Raw genomic sequence first — 12,616 nt, 5'->3', positions numbered from 1 at the left:
AGGATACAAAATACTATACCAACCAACAATAGTATTATCAAAAAATACTTTATTTCTGTCCCATATGTTGAACAGTGGCACAAACAGCTTGAGCAGATTCTTTAAAGATAGCGAATTTAAAATTTTGGCCAGACCAATACGGAAATTACACAATATACTGAACAATCACTCAGTCCTTTTCTTGTTTGCAACACAAATTAATGACCTGGTATACAACATTTCTTGCGGTGATTGCGACTTGGCTTATCAGGGTTCGACTCGGTTTTCCTTTGAATATTCATGTTAATCAACATGCGGCCTCAGTTCGGGCTTCTCGTTCAGCAGCATCAGAATTAGCCTTTCACGTCATTAATGAAAAACATACTTTTTTATAACGAGGCCAAAATATTTAGTGTCCAACGTAATTATATGCGACTGTTAATTGCAGAAACCGTAGAAATTAAATTACACAAATTCTGTTAATGTTCGTCGGCCCTATCTCATCTCCGATTCATGGGCTTTTAAAAAGCGCATGTGCGAAGACAAATAATCCCTATTTAAGTTCCATGCTCACCCCTATTCAGTAATTTTCATTCCAGTGATCACGACATATGGTCGAAAAGCGCTGTCAGCTTCAGGAAAAAAAATCGTTTTTCAATTTTTTTCATTAAATTCTTTTAATTAATTTTCTTATTTTTAATTGCATTAAATTGATTTTTAATTATTTTTTAAACTACTTGTTACTCTAATGTAAGTTTTTCGATTTTTTCGTTTTAATTTTTGGAGAGTATCATACAGAAGTGTTCTACGTACTATATTGAGGTAAATTCCTCTTATTATTTTACAAATAAAGTAACCTAATAACTGGTACTGATATTATCAGCAATTTTATTTAAAAAAAAAAAACTGTGTGCTAGGAAAAAACCAAGAATACAAGGTGTGGTTATTAAAAACTGAGACTATTGCGATAAAATAAATATAATGAAATATTTCATACCTTACAAGTTATCCCCTTCAAAATAATTGACTTGCGCTTGCATACACTGTTTCATACATTTCTTCCAAGCACAGAAGCATTTCTGGAAGTCACCTGTATGTGTTTTTAACACTTTGGTCATTTTTTCTCTGAATGTCTTCAACATGATTTAAGTGATTTTAAGTTATATCCCATTATGGTGATCATCAAATCAAAAGCAACTTGCTCTCAGTGCCAGTGTTGGAAGGTTACTCTACAAGGGTACAGCATTGAGAATCTTCTTCTGACCAACCAGAAAACCTGTGTGTTCCTTTAGAAAACTGTCTGGCACAGTCTTAATATTGCCTCTGTTATAGTAGGCCTAAAAATTGGAGTAGCATAAAAATATTAAATGAGCACTTAGTGGTAATGGGCTATCCTTGATTAATTTGCATTCTGAAAAGATTTGGATAGTGTTAACTATCAGAGATATTTTAATAAATGTTAAGAATTAGTACTGCGATTATGAGTTTAATATTCTTTTAATGCAATATATATGCAAAACAGTAAATTTACTCTTACCTTCTAATATGCCCTCACAGTGATTATAATTACCATCTTCACTAGGTGGAAAAGGCCTGAATTCAAATCCTGTGTGACACAAGGAATTTTGATAGATTTTTTTGAACGGTGTGGCTGGTTTAGCCATTTTCAGGCAAAAGTTGCATGGTTTTTCTTGCGGAAAATGAGGTTTTTCATCCAGTAAACTGACTGAACAATATGTGCGGTTACAGACATACTAATACTTCATAGCCTTAGTTGCTTTGCTGCTTACTGTACACCTAGCACACTTGCTTGTATGCCAAGATTAATTTGTGTTAATTTATTGAAACTTGAATCCTTTTTATTCTCCATTTTGTCACTGTCTTTCAGTTTACATTCTTGTCAAAACAGTCAGTAGTATCCAATCTAAGATTACCTTGTAGTTGCAAATGAGTTTCTAGATAATACTTAAATGTTGATTCTCTTTATTTAGCTTTTACTAAGGCATTTAATTGAACAAATAAAAAGTATGTTTAATAAACATTTGTTAAATTTTGAATGTATTTGAATTGATTCACTATATATTTAAATTAAAAATTTAGCATATATAAGTTTAAATGTTATTATTGCTTTTATTTTTTCATTTTACATATAAAAAATCCTCCATAAATTCATATTTAAATGTTTATTATGAATAATAAATAATCTTCGATATTCTCACACATTCTAAAGTTCTGTGACTTTATGATAATTAATAGGTAATTATTTTATATTTTACCAGATTTTTTTAATTAATTCCCCAGTTACTTAAGCTAGCAAAGCCTGCAATTGAGAAGATTAAGAAATTTTTTCCTCTGGAGGAAGTAGTTCACAAGAAAGTTGTAGAAACAGGAGCTTCTGTGTTTCAGAATGGGTAAATTTCACTTTTTATCATTTGATTTTTTTATTGATAGTTTAATGTAACAAAATTGTAAGAAAATTAAGCATCTGTGCTGGGTTTGGTTGGTTAGACTTACATTACATTAGAGCAGTGGTCTCCAAAGTGAGGTGTGTGAGATGATCCATGGAGTGATTTGGTAAACAGAGCGAGCGATGTAGTCCTTCCATTTAGATCAATGTACTTATGTGAGGTGACTTTCTCTGCAATGACTATTATTAAAACCACATTTAGAAATAAATTTAATTTGGAACCAGATCTTTGGGTATCTGTGTCCCAAAATATGAAACCAAGATACACAGCAATAATGAAAAATATTCAACCACATTGTTCCCACAAAAAAAATGCTATTGATTCGATTTATACCACTTTGTACTTTAATTTCAATTTCATTTTGTTTTGTATTTTTGCATCAAATTAGATTGTGATTTTATATATGTGATTCTAGATATAATGCATACCACGTAAATTATTTATAAATAAAACAAATAGTATTACATTGCATTTACTACACTTGTTACATTAATGATTTCATATCATTTTGTGCTTTTTTTTTTTTTTTTTTTTTATGTAAACCCCAAACACGAAAGTTATCAGAACCTATAGTACTTAGTACCGTCCATGGGTTGAAGGAGAAGTATGGGGGGAGGGGGATGCCGGAAACTTTGCCCTAGACTAAACAATGGTTTCACCACTTCAAGCCTCCAATAAGCAAAGTGGTGGTATTTCACCAGTTGATTTGAACTTTGATTTAATTTTGTTTTGTATTTGTGATCTTTTAAAATTATATGTGATTTTATAAATGTGATTGGAGACATAATTCCTTCCATGTAAATGAGTTATAAATTAAAAAAATATATTAAACTTATATATTTAATTTTTTTATTCTGGGGTGTGTCCTTTTAAGTAAAATAAGGGTGCGCAACCAAAAAAGTTTGCAGACCACTGCATTAGAGTATCCATTTTTTGAAACAAAATATTTAATTTCATAATGTGTCTACAACAGTTAAGTCATTTTGTGAGTTATTGTCATTCCTTTACTTTTTTTTTTTTTTTGTATTGACACACCATCAGAATAGCTCCTCTGAGGTCCACTTTCATGATTTCTACACAATTTCTTGTTTTACATTTAAAGACAAGTAGACTACCCTATGAACACACACACACACACACACACACACACACACACACACACACACACACACACACACACACACACACACACACACACACACACACACACACACCATATATGATAGGTAGATTATGTCTAATAATATATAAGCTGGTATACTATGACTCAAATAGTTGATGCACCAAGGAATCCCCAAAAGAACTAACCAACCAACATAATATAATACATTTTATGTTCAAATTGTAACTGCTTTTAATTACTGTTATGCATTTTCAGATTTTAGATCTCTGAGCATGATCTTCTGCACTCATCAAAATTTGAATTAGGCTTGTTTAAAAACCTAATTATTGCAGTTTCACAGCTACCTTTATGTCCGGTCTGAAGAATATGCTAACAAACACAGGCATTCTTGTGTTTTTGAGCCTTTCTTTGTGCTGGCCAGATATTTTTAGATTTCCAAGCTTGTCTCTTGTTTTAAATGCTGGTATTGCCAATTGTAAAAACATCTGGCACTAGGTATAGTTCTGTATAAAAATTTAAGACTGATGGTTTTTTGATAAAATATGAGAAACCTAGACTCTAGATTTAGCAGTGATTCAATGTGGTGTTATTATTAAAGTTAATGAATATTGATATAGTTCAAGCATATGAATAAGTGAGATTGCCCTCAGATGAACCGCTATTAATAACTTTCCTTTATTTCAGTAGTAATGCACAATCAGAACCAGAAGTAAAACGAGCAAAAGTTGATGGGAACCTAGAGGGTGGAATTAGTAGTCTAATCACTGCTAATGTTGAGGAGGTATGCAGTTTACATATCTTTAAAGCACTAAATTTATTGAGTACATAGTTAATTCATATTTTGTATAAATGGATTTAGTTTATTTTATTATATTCTTCTAGTAACCATTTCATGAGTTCATACATAGATTTATGTTTTTCCCATGTAGGCTCCCAGGACATAAATCTGCATTGTTTCAAGGATCTTTCAAGTACATTTCGAATAATGTGCTTGTTTGTGTAATGAATTGTCCTGAAATTTGTTCAGTATATGCTGATATCTCTTATCTGTTTCCAAAACTAATAGTAAGCACAGTTTTAGTAGAAGACAGCATAAAAATAGCTTGAAAAATGGAGGAGATAGTCATCACACCTGTTGGCCATTATTTTCTGATTTTCATTTACAAAGGGTGAAGATATTTTCTGAAACTCAGATCCAAAAGTTAATGAAATTGAATTGAGGGATACATAAATAGATGTAGAGGATATAACAGAGTTTACATAAAAATTAGAAAAAATCATTTTTTACCAGTTTATTTCCTTTTTTTTTTTTGAAGATTTGGTTTGATTTTGGACAATTTTACCCTGTTTCTAGATACTCAATTCAAAATAAGAAGAAATTAATATTTGAAATCATTTATATACAAAGTTTTTATTTTCATAAAACTTCAAAAATTTGTTGAAACTCACTCCACAGAGCTCATCACCATTGGAAAGTGACCTGTAGGAGCCCACACAATTTTGGGAACTCGGTTGTGAAAGGATTAATAAATGCTATTTATGCAGCTGTGATGACCAGCCAACTGTTTTATGTTACCTACAGTTTTTTTCTTTCATGTTTTTTTAAAACTTAATATTAATATTAGCAATGTGGTTCAAGGAAGCTCTAAGCTTTTCTGCACCAGCCAAAAAGTTTGATATTGCAACAAAACTGATCATGCACATTGATTTGAGTTAGATCACATCAAATTCCCATTCAATTAGACTTTTTTTCATCACCCCATGTAACACCACTACTTTGTTTATTCAATGGCTAATGTGGACATGGTTCTTACTTTTCCTTTAATTTATTTTCCTCGCTCCCTTTTACCGTATAGTAATCTCTTTTGGAAATATTATTGACATTGTGGTCAGTTCTGTCATCTGTTCAGTTTTGAGGGCATATCTTTAAAAATGGATCACAGACCACCTGTTAGTACACTAGACCGAATTAATTTATTTTAATTTATTTATTTATTTTATTTTATAATATTTTATTTTATAAATAAATAAATTTATTAATTTTATTTTTTCTGAATGCCAAAAAACATTCAGTAATAAATATCTAAACACGAGAACTGCATTTATGCGATTGATGAACACAGGTTCAATCCATTGCTGTCTAAAATTTGTATGGAAATCCACAATCAATATTAGTTTGTGGATTTCAACTGGACTGTTGATGTTCTCCATTTTTGCAAATGATTTTAATCTGTCAGATATGGAGTTAATCCCACTAACTTGCAAGATAACCACATAGGACATTGTAGTCTAGCTTGTGGAACAGCTCAAAAGCCTTTATCCTATACCTGATACATCATAGGTGCCTAAGGTTTCTCCTACTGGATAAGGCCTTTAGTTGCGGGATTTATTAATTGTATAAATGATTAATAAATCATGTGTATTATCCTATTATTATGGTATTCAAATAAATGAGACCTTAAAAGTAAGATTCTGAAAATTTGGTTTATGTTATGAGTTGCTTATGAATTTTGTTAATATGATATTCCAATTATTAGGTACCTTTAAGCTGTTTTTAACAGCATTAAATTGTATTTTGTCATATTTGATATGCCATGATTTAGAGTAAAATATACTCTTCATTTTAATTTACTATAATTTCTTAGAAGTGGTTCTTTTTATATAGCATTTATTTTTTTCATTTTTCATTAGTTCAGAAAGATATACAAATGTAAATTTAAATGTTTTATTTATGTAGGTTGGTACAGTTAATCCTATGGAGGATTTTAGGCAGCTTATATCCCGAGAAGGTGGAAAATTTGCTGAGGGTGAGAAATATTTATTGTAGTATCCTACAGAATTTTAAAGTGTTTCAGTTATATTCCTTTGTCTCATCTTCAAATATATTGCTTATATCCATTGTTTATGCCCTAACATTAATTAGGACAACTAATGCTGACATATTAGAACTAGGGGAGACTTGATGTCATCCGGATATGAGGAATGTGAACATTGCTATGGAATGTACAGTTTATTTAGAATAATAGACGGGACATAAGAGGTAGGGTCCAGTTACTCATCAAAAGTAGCCAAGACATGACAAGAGCATTCCCAGATTCAGAACTAATGCATGCAAGCATCGGATCTGTGTGGTAGTGTGATGTAGTCAGAAAACAAGAAAGAAAATTGTGTGGGGTATACTACAAACAAGAAGAGTATGATGAGATATATAAAGGTGGAATTTGATAGTATAAATCAAATACATATGGAATGGACAGTACATTGCCCTTTCCCTCTCATTAGAATGATTTGGTTGAAAACAAATTTATGCACATCAATTCTTCAACCATCCTTCCTCAATTTGAATTTATACCCCTTCATGTGTAGTCTGAGCAAGAGGAAGAATCCCATTGCCATTGAGCCTGCTTGGTCCATTCAAATCTTTAAACACCTCAATCAGATCACCTCACAGATGTCTAGTCTCCAGATGCTGCAGTTTGCAGAACTGAAGCCTTTCATGATAAGAGTATCCCTTTGTTCAACTTATCAATCTAGTTGTCCTTCTCTGCATCCTTCCTCCAGATCTATCTATATGCAGTACTCAACATGTGGCCTGACTATTGCCTTATACAATGGGATAATCACCTCCTTTACCCTGGTAGCAAAATTCCTGTAATATCATTGACAAAACCCCATGAGCTGTCCTGGCAACCTGTCTGCACTGCTCAGAAAACTTCACATCTGACTGCACAATTACCCACAGGTCTTTCATTTTCCACTACCCTGGGTGTAGTACCATACACTTAGTACATTAATCTGGGATTACTGCTGCCCATATGCAGTACTTTGCATTTGTCAATGTTAAACTTCAATTGTAATTTCTCAGCTCATCTGCATAATTTTTCCAGATCTTTTTGCAGTAGCATACCTTGATTATTGTCATTAACCACCCTGCCAACCTTTGTCATCTGCAAACCAAGACTTCTTTAAGTCATCTGCAAACCAAGACTTCTTTTTTCAGCCTGGACTGTACTTGTTAACAGGAGAGATTGCTTCTACAGGGATGGGATACACTTAAATAGAAAGGGTGCAAGAATATTTGCTGATGCTATCGAGGCAGTGTTAGGTGGGTCGGAAAACTGCTAGCTTGGGGGGAGACAAAGACAAATAGATTGACAGTAGCCACTGGCAGAGGTGAAAGAGATTCTTGCACTGCTTCTATTAGAATGAGCAGAAGCCTGAAAAACAAGATGCATGGTATTTCAGAGACTGCTGGGAGCCAGTGCGGTACAAGTAAACACATGGGTTGTGTTAGGGTAGCTAAGAATAGAAACAGGTGCAGGTATACTTGCGTGTACACCAATGCTAGGAGCTTAGTAAATAAATTTGATGAATTTGAGGTATTGCTCAAAACATCGAAGGCAGATATTGTTGGGATATCAGAGACGTGGTGTCACACAGATATAAGGGATGCAGAACTGCAATTTGGGGAGTGCAACGTCTACAGAAAGGATAGACAGGATAGGAAGGGGGGAGGGGTTATGCTATTAGTTAAGAAACACATAAAAACCAAGGAAGTGAAGCCAGTCGACATCGCTGGACAGTGCAGTGTGGAGTCAGTTTAGTGTGACATAAACATTGGGAGATCAAAATTGAGAGTAGGAGTGTGCTATAGGCCTAATGACTCTGATGAGTATAATAAGGAACTGTACAGGGAAATAGAGTGGGCCAGTAAATCAGAGTGTCTTATAATGGGAGATTTTAATTTCCCAGATATTGACTGGAATTTGGGGGCTGGTTACTCACACACTAGCAGGCCTTTTGTGGATTTATTGGATGATTGTTTTCTACATCGGCATGTTCGGGAGGCAACTAGAGGGAGTAATACTCTTGATTTGATTATCAGCAGTGATTCTTCATGCATTAAGAATCTGCAGATAAATGAACCACTAGGTGGCAGTGATCACAGTGTGCTGAAGTGGGATTTACTCAAAGAGGTAACTACCATTAGGGGTAAAGGGAAGGGTTATTGCTTCCGTAAAGGCGACTACGATGGACTGAGACAGTATTTAAATTCTATACAGTGGGACCAACTGATGATGTTACCAACAGCAAATTCAAAATGGGAAGCATTCAAAGAACTTATCTTGGAAGCTACTGGGCTTTACATACCAACTAAGAAATATTGTTCAAGGTTTAGGCCAAAATGGATGTCAGATGAACTAATGAGGCATATGGCAGAGAAGAAAAATGCATGGGATACATACAAATTAACACATGACACAAAAGCCTATGATAGATACAAGTTGATATGCAACCAAGTTACAAAGGAGGTTAGGCAGGCGAAGGCAGATTACGAGAAATCCTTGGCAAGGGATGCAAAGAAAAACAGCAAAGAGTTCTTTACTTATGTAAACTCTAGAAGGAAGGGGATGAATCAGATTGGTCCACTTGATATTGATGGGTCAAGTGTTGATGATCCTGCTCAGGTAGCTAACAAACTAAATGAATATTTTGCATCGACATTCACACATGAGGAGTTATTCAGTGAGGGGAATGCCAGAGGTGTATTCAACTCTAGCAGTAAGCTACAGAATCTTGAAATAACTGGGAGTAAAGTGGAGGAGAAACTGTTGAAGATAAACACAAGAAAGGCACCCGGGGTGGATGGGATCTATCCAGTTATATTAAAGGAGGCAGCAAAGGAAGTAAGCAAACCCTTAGCCATAATTATGAGAGCTTCCTTGGACTCAGGGGAGGTACCCATAGACTGGAAATGTGCAAATGTGACCCCAATTCACAAAGGAGGATCAAAGGCTGACACAAGTAATTATAGACCTGTGAGCTTAACTTCTGTTCCAGGAAAATTAATGGAGGCACTGGTTAAAGAAGCACTGCAGGATCATTTAGACAAGACTTCAGTTATAGCTCAGACACGGCATGGTTTTGTTAAGGGGAAGTCTTGCCTGACCAACTTGATTGGATACTATGATGCAGTCACAAAAGAACTGGATGCAGGGAATAACTTTGATATTATATACTTGGATCTTAGAAAGGCTTTTGATACTGTTGCACATGGAAGACTGCTACACAAATTGGAGCAGTGTGACATTGGAGGCAAATTGCTGCTATGGATAAAGGGGTGGTTGAGGGGGAGAAGACAGAGAGTGGTAATCAATGGACACTGCTCATCGTGGACTGATGTTATTAGTGGAGTCCCTCAGGGCTCAGTGTTGGGTCCATTATTGTTTTCTGTATTTATAAATGATATTGATGATGGTATATCGGGCTTAATGTCCAAGTTTGCAGACGATACAAAGGTTGGCAGGGTTGTCAAGGACACTACTGACACTATGCTGCTGCAACAGGATCTGGAAAGGTTGAGCAGATGGGCTGAGAGGTGGCAAATGAAGTTTAACATTGACAAATGTAAAGTACTACACATGGGAAACAGCAACCCCAGAGCAACGTATCAACTCTGTGGTACTACACTGACAGTGGTAGAGAATGAAAGGGACTTGGGGGTGGTTGTGCAGGCAGATATGAAGTTCTCTGAGCAGTGCAGACGGGCTGCAAGAGTAGCTCATGGAGTATTGTCAATGATATATAGGAATTTTTCCAGCAGGGATAAGGAGGTGATTATTCCATTGTATAAGGCGATGGTCAGGCCACACCTAGAGTACTGTATACAGGTCTGGAGGCCTCATTTCAAGAAGGATGTAGAGCTGCTGGAACGAGTACAGAGAAGGGCAACAAGATTAGTGAATGGAACAAAGGGGTGCTCTTACGAAGAAAGGCTTAAGTTTTGCAAATTACAGTGTCTGGAGACTAGGCACCAGCGAGGTGATCTGATAGAGGTGTATAAAGCCTTGAATGGTTTGAGCATGCTCAATGCTGATGGGATTCTTCCTCTTGCTCGGAATAATCACCTGAGAGGGCATAAATTCAAATTGAGGAAAGACAGATGTAGGATAGACGTGCGGAAATTTGCCTTTAGCCAGCGGGTGGTTGGTTGGTGGAACAGACTTCCATCCCTTGTGGTGGAGGTTGACAGCCTAAATAAGTTTAAGGCTCAGCTGGACAGGTATTTTGAATGAACAGAGGGGTGAAGTGGAAGTGGGTTTTTTTTTTTTTTTTTTTGGCTGATGCTGCATAAGCTTGCTTTCTTGCATCAAATGCCTCTACTAATGCTAATGCTAAAGACATTCGGCCTGATATATCTTCCTCAATATCATTAATAAATACAAAAACAACAGTGAGCCCAGCACCAAACCCTACAGTATCCAATAATAACATTAGTCAACAAAGAGCAGTGTCCATCGATTACCGCTCTCTGTCTTCTCCCATTCAACCAGCCCTTCATCCATAAGCAGTAACATAACAAGCACAACAGTATCAAAAACTTTCCTGAAATCCAAGTACAGTCGATTCCGGTTATTTGGGACATATCGGGACTAGTGCATTTTGTCCCAATTAAGCGGCTGCCCCAATTATCCGAAGTTTCACATAAATAGTTAAAAATACAATAGACCCCCGCTTTTCACTTGGTTCACTGTACAATCAAATCACGTTACGATGGACTCACCATAAGAAAGTACCGTTCACTATACGATGTGCAGTAAGCGTTGGTCATTGTGATCACGTTTGTGAATTGAATTTTAATTCTATTAAACAGCGGTTCTAATTAGCAAAAATAGGAGGAATATTATCCACAGGCTATAAAAGTAAAGATATATTAAGCACAAGTTTACCCTTTATTACCTTACCAATTAAAAATTAAATGATACGTGAAAATCGGAAGAATATACGTGATAATCAGAATAATTAATACGTACTGTAATATGTACATACTAACTAGTTGACATTTCTGTTCACTGACATTTGTGGGTGTGGGTTAAAATTTAAAACAGTAAAAAGATAAGCAATCAATAACAAAAAACATGGCACACAAATTGCAAGTGACACGATACGCACAAGTGAGAATGGAGTAAAAAGTTATGAAGCTTTAAAAATAGGAATGAAGAGAAGATTCTAAAAATTAATTTTTTTTATATGATTGAAGATTTCATGGAAGTGTAAACACATTTCACCATAATAATCCACAGAATTCCAGCTGTCAGTATTATCCCAAATTTAATAAGATTGAGTTTACTATCCGTTTATGATAGATTGCACTAACAAAAAAGCCCAATAAACAGGTGACTGCTAATTGTTTTTATTGTTTTATGGTTGTGACCTCCAGAAATCCGACCGAACCAGGTGGTACGGTCGGAGACAAGCGTAGGGTAATCTCCAGTGCTGGGGTTTCCTGCCCTGATTAAACGGCATGTTGTTTCGATTAAGCAAAGTAAACCCTGACTATTTATTCAATTGGGTTCTGTTTTTTAAGATTTGCCCCAAATAAACGGCTGCCCCGATTAACCAGTGCCCAAATAACTGGAATCCACTGTATATGATATCAAAATTATTTTTTGCATCCAGTTGCTTTGTTACTGCATCATAGTATCCAATCAAGTTGGTAATCCAAGATTGCTTCTTAACAAATTCTTTTAACTGGCTATGATTGAAGTATAACTGATCACCTCTTAACATGCTGTGACTGAAGTGTAGTGTCCTATGATTATTTCCCTGAATGTTTCCCATTTAGAATTTGCTGTTGGTAACATCAACAGTTCATTCCACTGTATAGAATTTAAAAACTGTCTGAGACCAATGTAATCACCTTTTCGAAAACAAAAGCCCTTCCCTTTACCCTCAGCAGCGGTTATGTCTTTATGTAAGTCCTACATCAGTACCCTGTGGTCACTGCCACCCAGTGGGTCTTTTACCTGCAGATTCTTAATGCATGAAGAATTGTTGCTGATAATCAGATCAAGAGTAATGTTTCTTCTTTTGCCTTTCTAACATGCTGCTGTTAGAAAACAGCCATCCAATAAATCCCCAAAAGTCTTGCTAGTTTGTGAGTGACCAACCCACAAATTCCAGTCAATATCTGGAAAGTTAAAATCTGCCATTATAAGACATTCTGATTTACTGGCCCACTCTATTTCTCTGTATAGCTGTTTGG

General features: G+C 35.3%; 1 protein-coding gene across 2 annotated transcripts in view; it reads left to right on the top strand.

Moving 5' to 3' along the window:
* LOC150075349 (DNA repair protein Ku80-like) overlaps positions 1-12,616 on the top strand; it is a 143,759-nt gene that overhangs the window by 117,282 nt on the left and 13,861 nt on the right. Inside the window, exons 15-17 of one of the 2 annotated variants that reach the window (XM_090388268.1) lie at positions 2,281-2,390; positions 4,258-4,351; positions 6,308-6,377. In XM_090388268.1, coding sequence (XP_090244394.1) covers positions 2,281-2,390; positions 4,258-4,351; positions 6,308-6,377 — 274 coding nt within the window. Of the gene's footprint in view, positions 1-2,280; positions 2,391-4,254; positions 4,352-6,307; positions 6,378-12,616 lie in introns of both variants that reach the window. The other variant, XM_090388267.1, reaches the window with a different exon arrangement.

The sequence above is a fragment of the Mastigoproctus giganteus genome, chromosome 14, assembly GCF_048544385.1.
Source record: "Mastigoproctus giganteus isolate SK-2022 chromosome 14, ASM4854438v1, whole genome shotgun sequence".
Lineage (NCBI taxonomy): Eukaryota > Metazoa > Arthropoda > Arachnida > Uropygi > Thelyphonidae > Mastigoproctus > Mastigoproctus giganteus.
The sequence above is the reverse complement of the archived record's forward strand: the minus strand, read 5'-3'. Positions and strand labels throughout refer to the sequence as shown.